Source organism: Lynx rufus, unplaced genomic scaffold (genome assembly GCF_022079265.1).
Source record: "Lynx rufus isolate CCGP_SWC_20201006 ecotype Redwood Valley unplaced genomic scaffold, mLynRuf1.p SCAF_43, whole genome shotgun sequence".
In the NCBI taxonomy this organism is placed as follows: Eukaryota; Metazoa; Chordata; class Mammalia; order Carnivora; family Felidae; genus Lynx; species Lynx rufus.
This window is the reverse complement of record NW_025814860.1, coordinates 650,746-672,393: the sequence shown is the minus strand read 5'-3', so window position 1 is coordinate 672,393 and position 21,648 is coordinate 650,746. Positions and strand designations below refer to the sequence as shown.

Sequence of the window (21,648 nt, the reverse complement as noted above, 5' to 3'; positions counted from 1 at the left end):
CACCCCAAGGCTATGGCTTCTGCCTTTATTCGCGTGCAGTCTGCCCGAGTCCCGGCAGAGGCCGCACGCGACGGGGTCGGGGAAAGAGCCTGGAAGGTACAGGCGCCAGCGCGAGGGCGGCCCACGGCCAGCCCCGCCGCCCGCGGCTTCCCCCCAGCAGCCATCACAGAGCTGGGGGACAAAGGAAAGACGCAGGGGCAACGGCCCGTCCTTTTCAGCACAAGTCGCCGGGGGCGGGTCGGATGCAAGCTCCCGGGGGTTCATTCTCGCTCTCACACCGGGGCCCAGCGCCGTACGCCTCCCCGACAGCCTGCCCGCTCTGGCGTTTTACACCGCGGCGGCCTTGGCCTTTTTCTTCGCCTCCTGTTTCGCAGGGTAGTCCCAGGGATGCTCTCGCGTCCTCTCGAGATTCAGCATGGGCTCCTCGGTGCTGGTGTCCCCGCTCTTCCGTCGCTCCGCTAGAATCATGGCCCGGAGGAGCGGCGGGTAGGGCACGCGGCACTGAGCGTCCTCGGGCGGTGCCGGCGTGAAAGCCGTGAAGGCCGCCTCCTCGTGCTTGGGCACCAGCCGCCAGTCGTGGTGCATGACCTGCGCGATCTCCCGGGCCTCGCTCTCCGTATGTCCTGGGAAAGAGGGCCGGCGCGCATCGCACACACGCTCGCGGGGCAGGCTGCGGCCGACGGCCACCCCACCCGGGGCCCCAACGCCTCACCTTTGAAGGTCAGGATGCCCCAGGCCTTGCCGTGCTCCAAGTTCTGCAAAGCAAGGGCAGAGGGAGGGGTCGGCTCAGAGCGCGCGCGCGGCCCCGGAGGCGGTGGCGGGGGACCGGGCGCGCGCTCGCACCTGCGCCGTGTAGTCGGGCCGCACGCGCGTGAGGCGCCAGTAGCACGGCTCGTCGTGCTGCCACAGCCAGGACTTGCGCGTCACGAGGCGGCCCAGGCCGAAGAGCGGCAGGCGGCTGAGCAGCTGCAGCAGGCTGCTCTCGCGGCGCACGTCGGCCCAGGCGCGCGCGGGCAGCCGGCGGCCCGAGTGCGGCCGCGTCAGCGTCCCGTAGTCCAGCGCATAGCGCTGCGAGTCGCGCGGCCGCTCCCGTTGCTCCCGCAGGGCCCGCACGCGACGGGCCAGCTCGGCGATGAGCCGCGGCCGCAACTTCCTCCGCGCCATGGTCCGCGCCCCGCCGACCGGAAGCCGCTCCGCCGCCGCCGCCGGAAGCGGCCGGTGTCCCGCTCAAAGGCGTCCGGGCTCGGCCGGAAGCCAGTTGGAGGCCGGGCCGGCCATGTCGCGGACGGATGCGGGGAGGGCGGGGAGCTCGCGCCGGGGCGGGTGTCTGCGGCGTCCCCCGACATGGGAGGTCTCGGACTCGGACGCCGAGGGCCCCGCGGGCGCGGAGGAGGGTGCGAGGGTGCCCGGCCCGGCGGAGGAGCGCAGGGCGGCGGCCAAGGCGCTGCGGCCCGAGCAGGCCCTGCGGCGCGTGGCGGTGCGCGTGGACCCAGGTGCGGGCGGGCGCGGGGAGTGGCCGCGGGACCCAGAACCTCCCCCTGCGGGCGCCCCAGGGGCAGCCGCATCCCCAAGGCCGCCTCCCGTCCAGGAATTGGCGTGGGTTTCCTGGCGGGGACGCGTGTGGCCTGGGGGCGACCAGATGGTGGCCTCGCCCGCGGGGCAGGGAAGTAGTGACCGCTGTGTTCTTGCGGCCTTTCGCAGCCGTTCTGGAAGATGCTGGTGCTGGCATCCTGCTGGAGGCCCTGAGCACTCTGGGCTGTGAGTACCAAGTGGAAACCCAGCGCCTGGCCCGGAGCCTCAGGTGGACCAGAGCAAAGCCGGATTCTTGCCCCCGCACCGTGAGTGTCCTGGTTTGTAACAGAGTACGATTCTGGCCAGAGTGTTTTACGTGCGAGGCTTCACACACCGTGCACGTTTTACAGATCGGTAAACTGGGAAGGAAGAACACTGAGTGGGTGGGGCCCAAGCTACTGTGCTGGTAAGTTGCAGGGCTCCTGTCCTTAGAACCCGACTGGCCTTGGACCTGGCAGGGGATGGGACATGGGTTTTTTAGCAGAGTAGTTCTGGTGGAGCCTGGGATTGACTGTGGCCAGGAGCCTCAGAGCCACCTGGGTGCCCCGCAGGTGCCTTCTGAGGTGCGGGACGCAGGTGAACAGGATTTCCTGCTGCTCCTGGAGCCGGAGGAGTTTCTGCAGGGCGTCAACCAGCTGACCCAGGTGCTCTGGTGGGGGCGGTAGTCGTCCACAAATCTCCAGGGGCTGGGTTTCTTAGCGTGGGGGAGCTGTTCTGCGTGTCTCCCTTCCCTGCTTAAGGAGAGAGGGTCAGACAGGGCATGCATGCAGCAGTCTGGAGTTCTCATCAGCAACTGTGGAGCTGTTGTGGGCAAGATGGAGAAGCCAAGTGGGTTCTTGGCCTGGAAGTGGATGGGAGCCACAGCCATTTCCACAGGATGAGAGTCAGGATGAGGAAGGTTTCCCAGAGAAACTAGCGAGAAGTCAGAGGCGTTCAATCAGACTCTTTGTAGGTTTTGCACGTACTTATCAAACGTGTCATATGCCAGCCACAGGGCAGGCTAGGGTGCAGGGATAGAGCAGAAATGGGGGATGGGGACTCAGACTTGCTCTTTTCAGTACCTGGGACGTGCCCGGGGCTTTCACATGTTCTTTGCCTTTGCTAGAGGCGTAAAGCCAGTTTCCAACAGGAGCTGGCTGGGTGACCAGAGAGAGACTGTGCCTGTTTTTCCCAGGACCCCTCAGTTACTCCCAAGCTCGCTTTTTTTTCTGTCTGCAAACTGGCTGTGGCCTGGTAGCCCGTGGGTCCTGCCTGCCACAGCCTCCAAAACGGGTGTGTTCATCCTTGGCTTGCAGACCAGTGGCCCACCCTGCTCGGTACCGTGGATCTCTCCTGAGGGCTCCGCCAGCCCCCACGTAGCCGTCATTGGGCTGGATGCCTACTTGTGGTACCGGTCACCCTAATGCCTTCAATAGGCCCAGCTGGGATGGGAGGGTTCAGGGGAAAGGTGGTGGCTCTGGGGGTGGCTGTGACACAGCTGTCCCCCTTCCTTGGGCAGATCGGGGAAACAGAACTGGAGGGTGGGAATGGCAGGGTGGCAGGAGCCGGAGGGACAGGCAACCTCTGCTCAGGTCTCACCAGCCCAGCAACATCCACGAGACGAGGCAGCCGGAGACTGCAGCAGTGGCCCGTACGGCAGTGGCACTCAGCTGGCCCAGGGTGGAGGAGGTGAGGGCTGGTTGGGTGGGGTGAGGTGTTTGGCCTTGGTCCTGGAGCTTGGACTGCTCTCCAAGGCCCCACAGCCCCGATTTTGGTCCCAGGCGGCATGTGGGGTCGGTCTCAGCTGGGTGTCCCCAAGGGTGACCTCCGCTGACCCACTCTGGGCTCATGTCCTCAGGCCCTGGTGCTCCTGCAGCTCTGGGCACACCTGGATGTGCTGCTGGTGGCCTCCTGGCAGGAGCTGAGTCGGCACGTGTGTGCGTTCACCAAGGCCTTCGCGCAGCGCCCCCTCAAGTGCGTGACCACCACCCTGACTGGTGGCTGCAGCCGGGAGGGGGGACAGGAGTGCCTGGAGAGGTGGTACCTTTCTGATAGCTTTGGGAGCGGGGAAGACTGAGGGCTTTGTTGAGCTTGGAGAGTGGGACGTTCAGAAGGTGAGAAGTTTCTAGAAGTTCCCCTGCATCCTTCTCTGTCTGCAGGCAGTACCGGGAGTCCCGTGCCTTTTCCTTCTGTGTGGCTGGACGCTGGGCAGGGGGTGAGCGAGTGGCAAGAGATGGCACAGGGCTTCGGGGGGTCTGGTGGCGGCAGATCAGGCAGTTCAACCGGGTCAGCCCGGCCGTGGCCGATGCTGTTGTCACCGCCTTCCCCTCCCCCCGCCTTCTGCAGCAGGTGGGTCCCCCTGCACTGCCCCTCCCCCCCACGTTTGGAGCCAGGTCCCCGGGACCTGCCCTGCTCATCCCCGTGCCTGTCCTAGGCCTACAGGACCTGCAACACAGAGCAGGAGCGCACGGCCCTCCTGGCTGACCTCCCCGTGAAGACGGGCGATGGTGCGCGGCCCCGCAGGGTGGGCCCTGACCTTGCCCGCCGCATCTGCCTCTTCTTGACCACGACCAGTCCTGAGCTCCTGCTGGACCTGGGCTCCTGACCACGTCCGCAGGACCAGAAGGGGGTACGCCGCCCGCCTTGCCTAGCGGGTTAACTGGAAACTACCACAGGCCGAGGGAAGGGAACAGCGCTGCATGTGGGGGATGGGAGGGTGGAGTGGTCAGTCAGGTCTGGCCCCCTGGCCCCGAGGGGGTGGTGCCAGGAGGAGCAGGAGATGACGCTCTTGCCAGGAGCTGCCACGCTGGCTGGAGAGGGTGGCGGTGAGGTTCCCCTGCCCTGGGTCCGGTCCACGGCGGCTACGGGCCTGGTGCCCCAGCGGAATGGTCAGGAAGGGGAAGAAGCGGTAAGATGGGGTCTTGCGGGAGGAAAGACAGCCAGGCTGTCTCCTGGAAAGCACCGTAATGCGGCTGGACCTGATAAGGAAAGAGCCCCAGGCCTCGTCCCACCACCACTGCGAGGCGTTGCCCAAACGCCGAGTTTATTAGGGTCATTTCAGCCTGGGACGGGAGAAACAGCAGCTGACGACATGCAAAAGGCAAGTTAAGAAAGAGCCCCGGCTGGCGGCAGCCGCGGTGCCGCCTCTGACGTGTGTCCTCCGCAGCCCACAACAGCCGCCCGGGCCCGCGGTCAGTCCCAAAGAGCCAGGACGGCCGCCCCCACACCCAACGCAGGAAGCAGGTGCCCTTGGACGGTTCTGCTTTCAGGAGCGCGGGGCCTGTCCCAGCCTCGGGTGGCAGAGGGACGGACCTCAGCTCCGTCCCGTCTGCTGCCCTGGAGCGTGGCCCAAAAGGGAGGGACGGAGAACGCGCCACCTCGGCCCGGTAAAGCAGTTTTCGTTGGAAAACAAGTTAGGTCCGTCGGCAGCGCTTCCTCTGGCAGCGCCGGGTCTCAGGGCCGCCGGGATCGGCCATGGCCTTGGGCGAGGGCGCGGGGGGCTTGTGGCGGCCACAGCTCATGCTCAGGACCCAGCCCAGCTTGTGGCGCAGCACCTGCTTCAGGCCGGGCGGCAGGGGCAGACCCTCCAGCGTGTCCCCGGAGTCGGGCCGCAGCTGGCGCAGGCGGTAGCAGCACAGGAACTGCAGGGACGTGACGCTGGCACACGAGCGGATCACCTTCATGCTGCTCTTGGCCGCGGTGGAGCACACCATCGGGTAGAACTTCTTGTTCTGCAGCTTGGTGGCCGCCACGCCTGCGGGAGCAGGGAGCATAGCCTGAGCTCTGGCCCCCTGTGGGGGCTGCGTGTCCCCCGACGGCATCCGAGGACGCGGACATCCCTGACGACTCTCGCGCCGGGGATCCCGGCGCCTCAGGCTTCTGTGAGGACAGCCCCTTGGGGAGCCTGGGGTGCTTGGCCTGGGGCTCCAGCTGCCGGCCCCGGGGGCCCGGGCCCAGCCGCCCTCACCTATGCACTTCCTGTTCTTGAAGAAGGTCAGCGTGCCGTGCCAGGTGTCCAGGTGCACACCAATGATGGAGCCCTGGCCGAATCGCGACGAGAAGCTCATCTTGTCGCCCTTGTGGTGGAGGAGCCCTGGGGGGGGGGGGGGAGGGGGCGGCGGAGGGGTGAGCCATGCCGCCCCGGCCTCCCGCCCGCCCCACCGGCCGCAGTGCCCCGCGCACCCGTATAGGAGAGGCCCCAGCTGTCCTCGTCCCTGCCGAGCAGGCTGCAGAATGTGTGGTGATACTTGTCCAGATCCACGTCTGACGTCCCGATGCCCACCATCTGGGGAGAGCGGGGCGGGCACAGGGGGTCAAGGGCCTGCCAAGGCCCGCCAGCTGGGGAGGTGGGGGGCGGGCCTGGGCCCTGGAGGCACTCCTGCCCCCCGTCCCCCGGCTGCTTACCATGTCGGTGCCATAGACGGGAGAGGTCATCTTGATCTCCCAGAAATGCTGGCCCTCCCCCAGCTCCTTGGTGCCCCGGATGGCCGCCGTGCCGCAGCTGTACTCCGTGTGGAAGTTGACCTTGCGGTTGTCACAGCTCAGCAGGGTGGCCGAAGACTTATTCAGGTCATCCCACACCCAGTCAAAATCTGCGAAGGGGGAGGCCAGAGGCCAGGGCTGGAGGGCAGGCTGGCCCCGGGCTCCTCCCCGCCCCTCCCCCCCAGGAGCCCCCAGGCACTCACGCTCATCTTCCTCGCCGCAGCGACAGTCCTTGCCCCGGTGTGCCGCGTGCAGGCTGTTGCAGAAGGAGGCCTCGCTCGGACTGTCACAGTCACAGAAGGACTCCCCGGTCACGGGCACGGCGCTGGGGATGGGTGGCGGCAGGGCTGAGGACTCGGGGTCCGAGTCAGAGTCACTGTGCTGGGAGGGAAAGACTGGTTGCTCGGGTGTGGGGCACCGCCGCCCACCGTCCCTAGGCCCGCAGGTCAGCGGCTCTAACGGCCCAGGAAGGGACCCGGGGATTTGGCCCCGGAGGGCTTCCCGGGTCTCCCACGCACGCGCTGCCCACCCTTGCCAGTGCCACCCACGGTGACCTTGGACAGCTCCGGCCTCCTGGCAGTGGCTTCAAGGGCTCCACCCCGTCTCCGCACAGCCAGGGGCACTGGGCTTCCAGCTGATGTTGAGCCACCGGGGGCCGCCCGCCCGCTCCACCGCTCCTCGTTCTCTACACAGCTTCCAGGCTGAGGATACGCCGCAGCCCCACCCGAGGGCAGCCGGAAGCCAGGGAGCCCCAGGGCGAGGGCCGTGCCCTCGGGCGACAGCCAGACTCCAGCAGGTGCCCCTCGCCGTGGCAGTGCCCGTGCACCCTATCCACGTGGTGGGGCACCCTGGAGCCCCGTGGCCCCATGCCACTTCTACAGTAGGAGAACACTGAGTGGAGACTTGTTCTTCTGCCTGAGGGGCCCAGTCGTCAGGGCACGTGTTCCAAGTCTTGAAGGCCTAATGGTGACCCAGAGCCAGATCCTTCTCGCAGGCCAGTTAGGGACGCTTTCTGTGCACAGGAGCTGTTCCTGTTCTAAAGACACAGGCCTTTCTGGACACCTGCCTTAGCCGTGGACTCCAGGCCAACGAGCAAGGGGCTGGGGTCCTGGTCCGGCCCCACCCTCCAACTCCCTTTCCTGGCCTCTGGGCCCTCCTCTCACTCCCTGAAGTGCCCTCCGCGCAGCAGGCCGGCAGCCCCTGCTCAGACCCGGGCTGGGCCTGGCACACCTCGGCAAGCCACTGCTCTGAGCGAAGGCCCACAGCCTCCCAACCCCCCACAGGCCTGTCCACTTGCTCCCACAGGGTGAGGGTGGTCCGCCTTCAGACCGCAGCTTCCGCGTGTCACTTCAGAGAGGCTCTTCCAGCCCCTCCATCCCCTGCTGTGCTCCCCGTCCCGCAGATCTCTCTCCTCCCTTCTCCCACCGGAGTGGAAGCCCCTCGAGAGAACCCGGTCCTTGTTTCTTTTCTGTTACAGTTGGGGCCACGGGGTCGTCACCCAGAAGCCGTGTGGCAGAGACCAAGTGAAGAGAATGGGAAGTTTCAGTTACAGACCGATGCCAAAGGGATACAGGAAGGAGACCCCAAGCACCCCACTACCATGGAATGCTGATCCCCAAAAGCCAAGGCAGACTGGCTCTACTGGCCAGGGGCGGACCCTAGCCCCCTTCCCATTCGGTCAGCAGCCAGGGTCACAGACGAGAGCAGAACAAGGGAGAGGCGTGTTCGTCCTTCAGAGGTTCTCGGGGTGACGGGCCCACCCACACAATCCAGTACTCCAGGTCCAGCAGGTGACAGATGAGCAGCAAATGCGTGTCAGATGCTGTGACCCGGCCCCTGAACACCTCCCGCATCTCCCAGTGATGAGCTGGTAAAGGCAGGGACTGACAGAACAGACTGCTCTGGGTCACGTGGTCCAGGGGAGCCAGAGACAGGACAGGAATGCAGGCCTCTGGCCTCTTGCTGGCTGGGGCAGGGAGGCCCTAGGAAGGGGCTGCCGCCCCAACTCAGAACTGCAGCCTCCAGGTCTGGAGGTTCCGTGGGGCTCGGCCACACTCGCTCTCGAAGAGATGCAACCCCTTCCTCCCAGAACACCTGGCTGCGCAGGGGCAAAAGGGTGGGTGGCTGTGACATGGCAGACGTGAGTCGCCCAAGGATCATCCCTGCAGGCAGCCAGAGGGGACTCGGGGCAGAACCAAACCCCTGCCCGGGTCGAGGAGACTCAGGAAGCCCTCCACGGTGCCCACCCAGCCAACAGGCACAACGGCCAAGCAGCCCTGCCGCCCCATCCTGGCCCGGCTGCGTCAGGCACCCTGCACCCCAGTCAAGCCACTCTGTGGACAGCTCCTGGCTCCTGGCCTTCCCGGAGCTCTGGAGTTGCCAACGGAGGAAAGGTGCTGCAACTTTGGCCTCCAAGAATCGGAAGTCTTCCTACACACACGTGTGCATATGCATAAACGTCAAATGCACATCTGTCCAGGCAAGAGCACGCACGTTCGGTTAACGATAGCTACCTTTGGGAAACGGTCAGGTGAGTGGAACAGAGAAGCTTTTGTTGAATAAACTGACAGAAAATGGAAAGCACAGAGAAGGATACAGCATCTGCCCTGGGTCCTGTCACCCCGGGACCGGTGGGTCCTCAACCGAGATAAACTGCCTGGGTGAGCACAGCACCCAAGAGGCAGGAGGGCCCGTCCTCTGCCCTCGGGCGCATCTTCATCTTTCAGTCTGGGCTCAGGCAGTGCCCGTCCTGAGCGTCTCAACCCTTCGGTCCAGCCATGTCCACCTCCCCCCCCAGGACCTACCTGCCCATCTGAGTCGTAGCCCCAGTTAGCGCTCCCCGCCAGAGCCACGGCCCGGGCATCCGCATCTCGGCGAGCTGCACTCAGGACGAAATGCCAAGCTGTGCTGCTGCGAGGACGCCTGGCCATGGTGGACAGGATCTGGAAGAAAACCCAGGTTCTGAGCCAAGAAGATCTGTGGCACCAACTCCCACGCTCTGTCCTCAGCCAGCGGTGCCAGGCCCATCTCAAGGTGGCCGCTCTTAGGAGCCACGTGTGTGCCCAGCCAGGGCTCTGGAACTCTTCCTGACCTCACACCTCCCTCCAGCGTGCAAGCACCTTGCTAAAAGCCAGACAGAGAGCATAGAACACCATCCAGACACCCATGACTCCCGAGTGTGGATTTCAGCCCCTCTCTGAGCTCAGCCTACTGAGCCCAGCTGTCCTGCCTGCGTGTCCCTCAGGCATCTCAAACCTTGTCTGGCTCCTCCTCTGTTGCCCAGTTTGACAAATGGCATCTCCAACCGCCCAGTTCCTCATGCCAGACCCACCGCAGTCATCCTGAACACCCCTTTCCTTCCTTGGGCGGTAGCCTAACAGCGTCACAGCACCTCCAAGGCGTGGCCTGAACACCTCTCCATCCCTGCGGTCGCCAGACTTCCCAACCACAGCTCACCTTCCTCCTGGCTCCTCCCACTCCACTCATTACAACCAAGGTTGTGTTCGGAAACACAAATCTTAAAAATTAAACAACCCTTAAAAAGCCCTGAAACCCCTCCAGCCTTGCATCATTAACAGAGAATGCAAATTTCTGCAACACCTTCAAGTTCGCCTGTGCTTCCCCAAGCCGCAAGGGCCCCGTTGCAGTTGCTAGCCCTGCCCTGCCCTTTGCCCGGAATGCCCTCCCCTCCCGTGCTGGGCTCGCAGGTTCCTTGCCGGCTTCTGTAACCGTCCCGGCGGTCCCCTGCACCGAGAGCTTCCGGAGCCCAGGCGCCCCCGCCCGCTCGGCGCAGGTGGCGGCCCCGCCGCAGCGCACAGCAGGCGACGCGCTCCCGACCCGGTCCCCGCGGGTGTCCGCTGCCGCGCGGTGGCGGGAATTACGACGGGGACGCTTGGCACCGCCGCCCGCACGAACAAAGGCGCACCGGGGCCTCCCGCCGCCAGCGGAACCGCCAGGCCAGCGGGCGCGCGTGCCGCCGGCCGCCGCTCACCTGTCGCCGCCGCCGCGTTCCGCCGGGCGGCCGTGACCTACTTTCAGCTCCCGAACGAGACGTAAACAATCCCCGCCCCGCAGCCCGCCCCCCGCGCCGCATTGGCCCTGCTGCCGCGGCCGGGTGTTGGCGGGCGCTGGCGGCCCGGAGCAGGGGGCGGGCCGCGCGGCACATGTTTCCTGCCGACAGGATGCTGGGCCTGTCAATCCTGACTCGACATCCCTATTGGTCACATCTCAAGCCGTCGGGGAGAGGGCCCGTGCGCCCGTTCGGCATAGGGCGAGAAAGGGCCCAACACGGAAGTGAGTCCATCTCCGGTTCGTCGGGCGCACCGCAACGTGCGTGCACCTTACGTGGGACGTGATTGGCTGGGCGCCGCGCGAGTGGCCCTATCAGGACGGCCAGGGGGCGGGCGCTGCGCGCTGGAAGCGGAAAGCGGCCGCGGGGCGCGGCGGGATGGAGGCGGCGGCGGGTGAGCGCCGGGGGTCCTCGGGAGTGGGAGGGTCCGGCGCGCAGCTGCGGGGCGCGGCCCTGGGTTTTCAGCCGCGGGCAGGCAGGTGACGGGCGCGGGGTCGCCGTACTGCGCCCCATGCGTCCGATTCGGGGGCCTGCTGGTGCCGGAAGGTCGGAGGCTCAGGTCGTAACCGATGTACTGGTAGAGTTCTGGGTTAAGCGGGGGTCCTAACGCGAACCCGGACGTCTCTTCTGGTTCTGCGCGAAGTACTAGGGTAACTTTCTAAAGGTCCCTGCTGAGGAAGAGAAGCGGGGCGGGGCGGGGCGTGCAGAGGAGACTTTCCGTAGCGGCGCTTTGCCGCGCGCGGCTCGAAGTCGTGCTCGGTCCGGTCCGAGTCCTCGGGGCAGACCTGGGGCAGGCACTGTGTGCTTTTGTGACAGAGACCCGCCAGAAGCCGGGCCAGTTGTCCCTCTCGGTTTTTCTCGTGGAGGCTTTGCAGGTGGGAGCCTTTGAACCTACCCACGGAGCGTTGAGCAGGGGGGTGGTATCAGTACGGTTGTTTGTGGAGCCCGCCTGAGGACCCGGGCTCGCAGCGACGGTGGTGGGGAAAGTCGCTTGTCGGACACCGGGCAGGAGTCTGGATGGCGAGGGCCAGAGGGCGCTGAGGTAACAAGAGAGTGTCGCACAGGGGTTGCGTGGATGCAGATGACAGCCCCTGGGGGTGGCAGGGGTGGGAATGGCGACTATTCAGTGACATTTCAGGCTCCCTGAAAGGAGAGGGAGGCTGAGGCAGAGTGGCCAACGGCCAGCGGGGATCCACGGTTGTTGGACCCGGGCCCTCATGGGGAATAGCCAAGGATGCAGGTGCAAACTGTGGCCGCCCTAATGCACGTGGGGTTTAAGGACCGGTCTGAGTCGGAGAGGCGGTTCTGGTCCCCGGAGCCAGAAGCGTCCTTCCCGAGAAGAGGACGCTGGGCACCCACAGGTCCGTCCTAGGAGCGGGGCTGGGGGGGTGGGGGCCGCCCCAGCACAGACGCACCTGCCATCTGTCACGATGAGCCGATCCCCCATCGTCTTCCGTGTTCGCCTGTTTTCCCCTGGAGTCAGCTGGGAGCCAGCAGCCCCTCGGCTCACCCGCCACGTGCGGGCCGCGTGTGAGCGAGCTCACAGGTGTGCAGTGTGAGGGGCGGCTCGAGGCCGGTCAGTCCCGCCCCAGCAGCCTGGCTGCAGGCAGGGGCTGTGGTGGCAGCATTCAGAAAACCCGAGGGTCAAATCTGGGGCTGGGCGACTGGAAGACCTTCCGCCTGGGGTGTTTGCTGACGTCAGGGTGAGGGGGCAGGTCTCAGAATCTGGGGCGTGGGAGGTGCTTGGCGACCCCTCGGTGAGTGAGCCTTGAAGAGCGCCTGGCACTGAGGTCCTCTGCCCTCCTCCCTTCCGGCTAGAGGCTGGAAACCTGGCAGGCGTCCAGCACATCATCCTCGTGCTCTCAGGAAAGGGGGGGGTCGGGAAAAGCACCATCTCCACGGAGCTGGCCTTGGCCCTGCGCCATGCAGGCAAGAAGGTGAGCACCCCCCAACCCGGCCACTGCGCGGGCGTCCCTTCTGCCCCTGCCTCGGGAGCCCCCGGCGCAGTGTGGACGTCCCGCTTCCTTGCAGGTGGGGATCCTCGACGTGGACCTGTGTGGTCCCAGCATCCCCCGCATGCTTCGGGCACAGGGCAGGGCCGTGCACCAGTGTGACGGCGGCTGGGTGCCCGTCTATGTGGACCAGGAGCAGAGCATCTGCCTCATGTCCGTGGGCTTTCTGCTGGAGAACCCCGACGAGGCCGTGGTGTGGAGGGGGCCCAAGAAGAATGGTAATGGCCGGTGGTAATGGCGGGCGGAGGGGGGCGGCCAGCCTTCCTACTCGCCTCAGCTGTTCCCGTTAGAAAGCGCAGGAACCGCGGGCCCTCCCCACGTTGTTGGGTAAAGCAGAGACTCCCACGGCAGGCTCCCTGTTTCCACGACGGTCCTGCTGCCCACCTGAGCCATCGGGCCGGTGCGGGGGATGAGGGCAGGAGGCCCCGGCGAGGCTGGGCTCTGGGGTTTCTGCCCCAGCAGGCTGAGCGCGGGGGCTGCTTCGGGGCGTGCCTGTGCGGGCCGTCGCTGCAGGCCGCCTCACCTCCAGCTGCCAAGGCTTGAGGTGCACCCGGGTCCGGGCACCGACACCCCCAGGAGGGTCCCGGGTCCCGGCTAAGGCCTGAGCAGGAGTGTTGGGGGCCCCGGAAGGAGCCTCCCTGCCGCGCGGTGCACTTCCGTCTCCCAGAGGAACGGCTTGCTCTGCTGCCCTCGGGCGGCCCTCTGCTGGAGGCTGGCTGCTGGCGAGGGACTTGGAGAGGCCCCCGTGAGACCCTGGCCTCACCTGCCCCCGGGCCTCCCTGGGTCGCTACAGCGCTGATCAAGCAGTTCGTGTCGGACGTGGCCTGGGGGCAGCTGGACTACCTGGTTGTAGACACGCCACCAGGGACGTCTGATGAGCACATGGCCACCGTGGACGCCCTGCGTCCCTACGGTCCCCTGGGGGCCCTCGTGGTCACCACACCCCAGGTACCCCGTGAGCTCCTTCGGTCTCCTGGAGGTCTGGGACCCTACACCCAGGGCTAGGCAGAGTGACCCGCTGGCCACGGTCCTCTCTTCCTCGGTCCCAGGCGGTGTCCGTGGGGGACGTGAGGCGGGAGCTGACCTTCTGTAGGAAAACGGGGCTGCGGGTGCTCGGGGTGGTGGAGAACATGAGCGGTTTCGTCTGCCCACACTGCGCGGTGAGTCGTGGGGACTCGGCGGGGGTCAGCAGCCCCTGAGGGGGTTGGGCCGGCTGGGACAGCCCGGGACCTGCCCCTCGGCGTGGGGGAGCCGACGGAGGGAGCAGCACGTGTCTGTTGTAGGAGTGCACCAGCATCTTCTCCCGGGGAGGCGGGGAGGAGCTGGCCAGGCACGCCGGAGTCCCCTTCCTGGGTGAGTGCGTTGCGGCCCCCGTTGGCCCTTGGGCTGGCTCTGGGAGCCCCTCTGCGGGGCCCTCCCCGCCGCCCTCACGGCCCCTCCCCTGCCGTCTCCTTTCACAGGCTCTGTGCCCCTGGACCCAGAGCTCACTAAGAGCCTAGAGGAGGGTCGCGACTTCATCCGGGAATTTCCTGAGAGCCCAGCCTTCCCTGCGCTCCTGTCTATAGCCCAGAAAGTTCTGACCGAGGCGCCTGCTCGCGTCCCCTGATCGAACCCTCCCCCCCCCCACCCCGGCCCAGCCCCCCCACCACGGGCCTCCTGGCCGAGTATATGCAGACCCAAGCAGAAGGGTGTGGGGCCAGCATTCCCTCCCTCAGCCCTGCCCCTGGAGCTAGTCCGGTGCTCCCGTAGCATCTGGACAGCAGAGCGGCTGACAGTGAGTGGTTCCCCCAGGTCGGCCCGTGGCAGGGCCCAGGGGGACGTGTGGGGTCCCGGTGGCCTGAGCTCTCCCTGGCTGGCACGTTCCCACTTGGTCTCACGGTGCCCAAACGGCAGCCGTCTCCCCCTGGGCCCCAAAGCCCACGTGCCTGGAAAATCGTTGGGGCCTCTGCTGTCCTCGGGACTCCTGTGACAGAAGGGGGGTGGTGACAGAAGAGAGCGTGTCGTGAGGTGTTAAGCTTGTCACTTCAAAGGAACCCACAATTAAACGTTCTCCCTTCCACCTCTCACCGCGGTGACAGGTCTGATGCTTCCAGACTCTCCTCTCCCGGTCCCGGCTCTGTTTTGCATGTTGCGCACTTCTCAGCAGGCACCCTGGCCCCGAGCCCCCTGGATACGTTTGGGTCAAGTGTGGTGGCAGCACGTGGAGGGTTTGGTGATGGCGGAGAGGCATGTGCGTTGGGGGAGGCTTAGCCGCTCCCGCCTCCCCCCGCCCCAGGGCCCAGGGCAGAGCTGAGAGCAGGAGAGAGGAGCGAGGTGGAGGGCAACCTCCGGTCCCACTTCCTGAGGGACAGGGGCGGGCGCGCCACGGACAGATGCTTCCGGGTGTGGAAAGGACGGCAAAGGGGGCACTGCCGAGAACTTTGGCCAGGAGCTGGGGGCACGGACCGGTGTCCCAGCTGGCAATGGAGGCTGTCCCGGCTGAACCTCGGCTTCCCAGGACCAGGGCCTCCAGGGACACTGCACGAAGAGGACAGCCGAGGTTCCGGGGCCCCGGGGTGGGTGCTGCTGCCCCTCAGGTGTGGGCGGGCGTCCTAGGAGGGGTGTGGTGGTGGGGGGACACAGGACGGGGACCCGGGATGGAACCCTTCTTCCCAACCTCCCCCCCCCAGGCTACACCCCTGCGGTCACACGCATGTGTTAGATTGCTTTTAATTACCGACTGCGGGGGGGGGGGGGGTGCTATGTGATGGCGGTGCCCCCACCAGCAGAACCCCCCGGCTGCCCTGGGTTTTCCCAGGGACGGGACCCCAGCAAGCAAGCAGGTGACGCCTGGCCCCCGAGGCGGACATCGTGTCCCTGCCGGGCTCTGGGCCGGCGAGCCCGCGGTCAGCAGTGAGCAAAGTGGGCCTCGGCCACGTCCCGCAGGTCGAGGCCGGCGACGGCTGCGGGGCCGGTGCAGGTGATGTTGTTGTAGGCGTACGCGGGCGGCTGGCCGTCGTCGCCGTCCGGCGCTGCCCGCACGAAGCGGGGGACCACGTCGGGCTGCTGCAGGGCCAGGGCCCTGAGGGCCCGGAGGGGGCAGCCGCAGTCCCAGGGGTTGCCCTCAAGCCACAGGCGCTCCAGTCCGGGGGCCCGCGGCACGAAGGTCCGCAGGGAGTTGTTCCTGAGGTTCAGGTAGCGCAGCTGCCCCAGCGGCGCCAGCACGTCCTCGGGCAGGGCCTCCAGGCGGTTGTGCGACACGTCCAGCCAGAAGACGCGCCGCAGGGGCCTCAGGGCGTCCGCGGACAGCGCCGCCAGCCGGTTGCCGGCGAGGAGCAGGTACTCCAGCTTGCCGAGCCCCTGGAAGAGCTGGCCGGGCAGGTGTGCGAGCCGGTTGGCGGTGAGGTCCAGCTCCAGGAGCTCCGCGAGCCCCTGCAGGCCCTGGTCCTCCACGGCCACGATGCCGTTGTCCCGGAGGAAGAGCCGGCGCAGCCCCGAGAGGCCGGCGAAGGCGTGCGGGCGGATGCGGCCCAGGCAGCTGCGCTCCAGGTGCAGGCTGTGCAGCTGGCCCAGGCCCCGGAACGCCTGCTCCGGGAGCGCCCGCAGGCAGTTCCCGGACAGGTTCATGACCGCCACGCTCAGGAGGCCGAGGAAGGCGCCCGCCTCGATCTCCTGGATCTGGTTGTCATTGAGCGTGAGCACCTCCAGCTGGCCCAGGCCCTCGAAGGCCTGGCCGGGCAGCTGCCGGATGCGGTTGTGGTCCAGCCGCAGCTCCTCCAGGAAGTGCAGGTCCTTGAAGGTGCGGGGCCGCAAGCCCGCGATGGCGTTGTGCGAGAGGCGCAGGACGTGCAGGCCCAGCAGGCCGGGGAAGGTGTCCTCCAGGAGGCCGCCCAGCCGGTTGTGCGACAGGTCCAGCCAGCGCAGCGCCCTCAGGCCCAGGAAGGCGCCGGGGGCCACGGCGGCGACGAGGTTGTGGTCCAGGTAGAGCTTCTGGAGCTTGGGCAGTTTGACGAAGACGTTGGCCTTGACGCTGCGCAGGGCGTTCCTACTCAGGTCCAACTCCCGCAGCTCGCCGAGGCCACAGAAGAGCGCGGGCTGCAGGTAGGCCAGCTTGTTGCCCGCCAGCACCAGCTCGCGGAGGCCGGCCAGGCCCTGGAAGGCGGCATCCGGGAGCACGGCCAGGCTGTTCCAGCCGAGGTTGAGGTCCCAGAGGCCGGACAGCCCCCGGAAGAGGCCCTCGTCCACCCTGCCCAGCAGGTTGTTGCTGAGGCCGAGCGAGGCGAGGCCCGGGGTGTGCAGGAACGTGTGGGCCGCCAGCCCCCGCAGCTGGTTCCGCTCCAGGTGCAGGTGGTGGAGGTTGTGCAGGCCGAGCAGTGCCCGCGGCTCCAGGCTGGCCAGCCCGCTGCCCTGTAGGTTGAGGAAGCCCAGACCGGAGAGGTTCTGGAAGGCCGCCGCGGGGATGGAGGAGAAGTTGTTGCCGTCCAGCCACAGGGCCCTGGCGCCGTCCGGGATGCCGTCGGGCAGCCGCGTGAGGTTCCTGGAGCTGCAGAAGACGCTGAGCTCGTCCGAATAGTCCTCGTGGCCGCAGGTGCAGACGGCTGGGCATTGCGGGCTCTCGGCCTTCCCCGGGGCCCCGGGCTCCGCTCCCTCCAGGCCGCAGGGGCCCAGCGCTGCCCAGGAGACCAGGAGCACGGCCAGGGCCGGGCCTCCTGCAAGGAGAGGAGCCGGAGGACGTGAGTCCCGGGGCGAGCGAGACCCGGGACGTTCCAGGCCTCGGCCTGCGCCCGCAGCCCAGTGTGGAACTCGGCACCGAGACCACAGCACGTGACCGTAAAGACAGGCGCTGCCAGTCAGGCGGCAGAAAGGTGGGAGCCGAGTCGTACTCACCCCGCCGGGACTAGAAGCGGAGCCAGACAGGACAGCTGTCGTCCGGCTCCAGACCAACCGTCCTCTCCACCCGGCAGGGCGGCGATGCCCCTTCCCGGAGGAAACCTGCCCGTAGAGCCGGGCGGCCGTCTGCGTCCCGAACACGGGCACCGGCCAGGCTGCCAGGTGGGCCCAGGGGGAATGCGGGAGGGCTTTCTGGCACAGGCCCGGGTCACGTGTGCTCGCTGCCCTCGAGCGCCGGCCGTTGCCCCCAGATTGGAGGGCCCTCACACGGGTGCTCCCTGGCATATGCAGCCCGCTGCCGGCATGGGGACAGAAGCAGGGTGGACAGAACACCATCCCCTCACCAGGGGCCAGGGGTGTGTTAGGACAAAGGGCGCTGGGCCTCACAGCAGCGCCACCCCAAAACCTGCATTGAACGCTGGGCTACCCACAGAACTGGGCCTGTCCCGGCCCTTGGAAGGGCTCAGGGACTCAGCGTGAGGTCAGAGCATGCCCCATCCCCTGTGGACGGGACCAGGCCCCACAGGGCTGGAAGGGCAGCAGTCCCCAGGGGAGGGTCTCTGGGGGTTGAGAGGGGACTCCCACCCTTCCCCTGTGCCACTGTCCTGGGCCCTGGGACCAGAGTGGAGGTGGACAGAGGGACCTGAGGCATTCTGGGACCCCAGCAGGGCCACTTCCCCCATCGGCCCACCCAGAAAGGCCCGCCCCTGGCCGGGCGGCTGCCCCCAGAACGAGGGGCCGGGGCACTTGGGGGCGCCTCACCTCTCTTCAGGGCCATCCCGCGTGCAGAGCAGACCACAGGCGGGCAGTGAGCAGGGGTGCGTCTGCTGGGGCCGGCTGCTCCTGCCCTCTGACTTCCCCACTGCTGGGGCAGCCAGCACCCTGCCGCAGGCCAGCCCAGCCCTGCTGACCCGGGTTCCATTAACCCCCTCGTGCCCGGCTGCCAGCATCGGCCCCGAGTGCCCAGAGTGCAGGTAGCACAGGGGAGAGTCGGGGGGTGCCGCGTTCACCCCGAAGCCACCTTTGGGGATCGAGGTGGGCGGTGGTGCAGCTCTGGGGGACGGGCGTGTCCCCCCACCTTCGCCCTGCAGGGCTGAGCGGAGCAGAGCTGGGGCAGCAGGCGTGCGGGGGCAGGGGTCTCCCCTGCAGCAGCCTGTGGTTGGGACAGCTTTGGGGAAGCGGGGAGAGGAGGCCCCGCTGCTCGGCCAGCCCCCGGAGCCCAGGTGGGGGCCCCTCGGGCCGCTGTGGGGGCCCTCCCCGCTCAGCAGATGGCCACGTGGGAGTTAAGTAGGAGCTGGGTCTGGCATGCTGGCCACACCTTCCCTCCCCCTGCCCGTTTCCTAACAGCCTGGGTGGGGTCCTCATTAGGACTCCCCGGGGCTTCTGCGACCTCAGGGTCAGCTGGTGTCTGGCCGCTCCTCCTCCCCCAGCCTCTTCTAGGAACAGCAGCCGGGCTCCCGGCCACCTCGTGTTTGCTTTCCTAGCACTGCCCTCCCGGGAAGAGCGGAGGGAGGCCCAGCCTTGGGGGCCAGGTCTTGCGCCGCAAGACCAGCCTCCACCTGCTTTGGGACTCCTGATGTCCCCAGAGCTGTTGGGGCGGGGGCGGGGGGGGGGGGGCACGGCCAACCCGCTCCGTACAGGATGGCGGCCCAGCGCCTGGCCTGCGGGCAGCCCCGGGTCAGGCCAGGAAGTAGGGGGGCCGCAAGGTGCTGGTTGCTCGAGCGAGGGGAGCCCTGCTGCGCCTTCATCCACCGGCCTCTGCTCTGGCTGCCCAGAACCCCTCTTCCCTGGGGCTGGCGGGGTGCAGTCGGCCCTCCAGCCCCGCCTCCCGGCCTCTGCCCACGGGGCCCTCCTCTGGCTGCGCAGGCGGGGCTGGAGGCAGGGCTTGCGGACGGACGTTCAGACTCCAACGTGACGCCCCCACCGCGAGGCGACCGGAGGGAGGCGGTTGCTTCACAGCCCCGTGGAGGGGACAGTGGGCAGCTGCGGCGCCCCTCCCCAGCCCCCCACCCTGCCTCGCCCCTGCCCTGCCTGAGCTGCTCATGCCTGGGGGTGAGGGCAGCTTTATCTCTCCCTTTATTGAGCTTTGATTGATTTCCAGGTCGTTCTGAGAAATTATAGATCTGCCGGGAGAAAGTCCACGCCCAGAAATTTACACGGTAAACACGCACTGACACAGCGCAAAGTGCGGACTCAGCACGTTCGTGGCCGAGGACCCTCGTCGGTAAGGGAGGGTGAGCATGGGGAGGGGACCGTGCTGTCTACAGATCCCGGGTGGGGCGCTGGAGAACTCGGGGGGCTGGGGGTTGCCGCAACGCCAGCCTGTCCCCGGCGCCCCAGGCCTCCCAGAGCGGCCTGTCCCGGCTGCCGGGTCCCTCGATGCTCCTGCCACGCACGGTTGACCGCCCGAGGGTCTGCCCGAGGCGCGCGGCGTCCTTCGCTTCCAAGCTTCTGTGTACGGGGTTAGCGCACTGGCTTTGGCCGCTGCTGTCGTGGAGGCTGAGCGGTCCCGGCGTCCAGCTCAGACCTTGGGGCGCGACACTTGGATTGCTCTGGGCGGTCGAGTCGCACACCGCACCCCCGCCCCGGCCGTCCCCGGCCGTCCCCGGCCCCAAAGGGGAGTGAACGTCGGCTGTCGTTTGTTTCTCAAATGTTGGTGACGCACCAGCACCTCGGGCTTGTCGCCTGGGGAATGTCCCATTTTGTGATTTTGTTCGATTGTCGGATAGTCTGATGTGTGTGTTTAAAAACTTCTTCTCCGGATACAAGTCCCCCATCGGGCACGTGTGGGCCGTGGCATCCTGCCTGCTGTCCCTAGACCCTGCAGGGTCACTGAGCTGGGTTCCTCGGGTGCCAGCCTGAGGGACAGCAAACCCAGAGTCCTGACCGTGCAGACCCTCGTGTGGTCACATCCCGTGTGCCACAGGGACCAGACTGCACCGTGGATGTGCGTGTGGACACGATGTCGGGGCCCCCGGCCGTGGGGGGCTGCCCCCGAGGCCAGAGGGTGTGGGGAAGTGTCCGTGGCTTGTGGAGCAGATCCCCGCCGGAGCAGTCCAGCCACCTGCACGTGGCCCCTTTTGGTTCCTCACATGTCGCCGGAGCAGCTTGCCGGGTGTGTGAGCCGAAACCGGAGCCTGTCGGGGTGAGGGTCGTGCTCAGGTTCGTGGCGGACGGGTGTTCTCACCATGCTGTCTTCCCGCCCCCACACGCGGTGCTCTCGGTGCTCCTGGGATCTCGGGTCGTGTGTAGGTTTTCTCCTAGGTGGTTGTTGCTTCTTGATATTATTTGATCCCTTTTTTTCCCTTGGGTTCCGTCTCCCATCAGTCCGGGCCGGACGCGCCTGTCGCTTGTGGGGTGGCACAGTGAGCGTTAGCTGGCGCGACGCCTTCACCGACGGCTCTCTTCCGCGCCAACAGCCTTGTGATGCGTAGAAAGTGCACAGCCCTGCGGTTTGGACGGCGTCCCCCCCCCCCCCCCCCCCGCCGCTACAGGACCCTGTGTGCGCTCTGTGGTCTTGTGCGTCCCCCACACAGCAGCGTGTGAGTCCTTCGTGCCTTGTTGGCTGAACGGCTGTCGCCCTAGGGATCTGCACCACGTGTGGGTCCACTCGCCAGCTGATGGGCGCTTGCTTTGTTTCTGTTTTGGGGGCTGCTACAGCATTGGCGTGAACGCTTAGATACAAGTCTTGGTGTGGACATGTGTCTCGTCCTTCCAGTAGGTTCTCAGGAGTGGAATTGCTGCTTCACAGGATATTTATGTATAACTTTTTAAGGATTTTATTTTTAAGTAGCCTCTATGCCCGACGTGGGGCTCAAACTCACCACCCAAGATCAACTCTCGTGCTCTCCTGACAGCCAGGCACCCCTTATGTCTGACTTTTTAAAAAACCATTCTCAAAAGCTGGGTCTCGTCCTCACCTGCACGCGGGGTGTGCTGTCTGCAGGTCAGCTGCTCCCATCCCGCGACCCTCCGTGTCGTGGACAGATAGGGCCGAGCGCCTTCTCATGTGCACAGTGGTCCTCGTCTTCACGGGCAGGGTGTTGATCTGAGTCTTGCACGTTTTTAAATTGTTTTCTGAGTTGTCAGACTTTAATTGTCGGTTATCAGACACGATACTTGCAGATACTTTTCCTTGCCTGTGGCTTACCAATTTAAAAAAAAAAAAAAAAAAAAAACCTTGGGGCGCCTGGGTGGCTCAGTCGGTTAAGCGGCCAACTTCGGCTCAGGTCACGATCTCGCGGTCTGTGAGTTCGAGCCCTGCGTCGGGCTCTGGGCTGATGGCTCAGAGCCTGGAGCCTGTTTCAGATTCTGTGTCTCCCTCTCCCTGACCCTCCCCTGTTCACGCTCTGTCTCTCCCTGTCTCAAAAATAAATAAAAAACGTTAAAAAAAAAAATTAAAAAAAAAAAAAACCTTGTCCTTTGAAACGTGAAAGTTTAGTGAAGTCCAGCTTACTGAGGTTTTTTGTGTTTCATGCTTTTTGTGTGCCTAACCCAAGATCACAAAGTTCTTCTGATCAAGAGACACGGAGTACCTTCCCATTTACTCACATCTTCCTTAAGTTTTCTAAACTTGACACTATTTTTTTAACTTTAACGTTTATTATTTTCACACAGAGCAAGAGAGCGAGCGTGAGCAGAGAGAGACAGAGAAGCCCAAGCAGG

General features: G+C 66.1%; 5 protein-coding genes across 14 annotated transcripts; 2 read left to right on the top strand and 3 right to left on the bottom strand.

The window, feature by feature from the left end:
- Positions 1–11: 11 nt before the first annotated feature.
- MRPS34 (mitochondrial ribosomal protein S34) lies at positions 12–1,182 on the bottom strand. Its single transcript, XM_047097988.1, has 3 exons — positions 844–1,182; positions 713–755; positions 12–623 (listed from the first exon to the last, which is right to left on the bottom strand). The coding sequence occupies exons 1-3, from the start codon at positions 1,162–1,164 to the stop codon at positions 328–330; spliced, it is 660 nt and encodes a 219-aa protein (XP_046953944.1). The 5' UTR covers positions 1,165–1,182; the 3' UTR covers positions 12–327.
- Positions 1,133–9,585, top strand: EME2 (essential meiotic structure-specific endonuclease subunit 2). Of its 6 annotated transcripts, none has more exons than XR_006965519.1 (9): positions 1,133–1,493; positions 1,702–1,838; positions 2,124–2,216; positions 2,868–2,959; positions 3,144–3,240; positions 3,410–3,525; positions 3,711–3,900; positions 3,986–6,829; positions 7,511–9,585. XR_006965519.1 is itself a non-coding variant. In XM_047097979.1 (9 exons), exons 1-8 carry the CDS (start codon positions 1,133–1,135, stop codon positions 4,154–4,156), a joined length of 1,257 nt encoding a protein of 418 aa, XP_046953935.1. In that variant the 3' UTR covers positions 4,157–4,180; positions 7,511–9,585. The 6 variants fall into 6 exon arrangements, 4 of the variants coding, with proteins under 4 accessions (XP_046953935.1, XP_046953934.1, XP_046953933.1 ...); XR_006965518.1 differs by having other exon boundaries at positions 3,986–7,339; XM_047097979.1 differs by having other exon boundaries at positions 3,986–4,180.
- On the bottom strand, positions 4,578–10,299 carry SPSB3 (splA/ryanodine receptor domain and SOCS box containing 3). Of its 4 annotated transcripts, XM_047097976.1 has the most exons (7): positions 10,025–10,291; positions 8,838–8,975; positions 6,237–6,414; positions 5,956–6,143; positions 5,734–5,836; positions 5,519–5,644; positions 4,578–5,305 (listed from the first exon to the last, which is right to left on the bottom strand). In XM_047097976.1, exons 1-7 carry the CDS (start codon positions 10,196–10,198, stop codon positions 4,965–4,967), a joined length of 1,248 nt encoding a protein of 415 aa, XP_046953932.1. In that variant the 5' UTR covers positions 10,199–10,291; the 3' UTR covers positions 4,578–4,964. The 4 variants fall into 4 exon arrangements, with proteins under 4 accessions (XP_046953932.1, XP_046953930.1, XP_046953931.1 ...); XM_047097974.1 differs by having other exon boundaries at positions 4,578–5,644; positions 10,025–10,296; XM_047097975.1 differs by having other exon boundaries at positions 5,956–6,414; positions 10,025–10,294.
- A 148-nt stretch (positions 10,300–10,447) lies between these two features.
- Positions 10,448–14,180, top strand: NUBP2 (NUBP iron-sulfur cluster assembly factor 2, cytosolic). Of its 2 annotated transcripts, none has more exons than XM_047097981.1 (7): positions 10,448–10,496; positions 11,921–12,039; positions 12,134–12,332; positions 12,908–13,062; positions 13,164–13,274; positions 13,398–13,467; positions 13,575–14,180. In XM_047097981.1, exons 1-7 carry the CDS (start codon positions 10,481–10,483, stop codon positions 13,718–13,720), a joined length of 816 nt encoding a protein of 271 aa, XP_046953937.1. In that variant the 5' UTR covers positions 10,448–10,480; the 3' UTR covers positions 13,721–14,180. The 2 variants fall into 2 exon arrangements, with proteins under 2 accessions (XP_046953937.1, XP_046953940.1); XM_047097984.1 differs by lacking the exon at positions 10,448–10,496 and adding an exon at positions 10,541–11,648.
- Positions 14,181–14,779: 599 nt separating this feature from the next.
- Positions 14,780–18,918, bottom strand: IGFALS (insulin like growth factor binding protein acid labile subunit). The gene has a single exon (XM_047097971.1). The coding sequence runs from the start codon at positions 17,317–17,319 to the stop codon at positions 15,001–15,003; it is 2,319 nt and encodes a 772-aa protein (XP_046953927.1). The 5' UTR covers positions 17,320–18,918; the 3' UTR covers positions 14,780–15,000.
- Between the last annotated feature and the right edge of the window lie 2,730 nt (positions 18,919–21,648).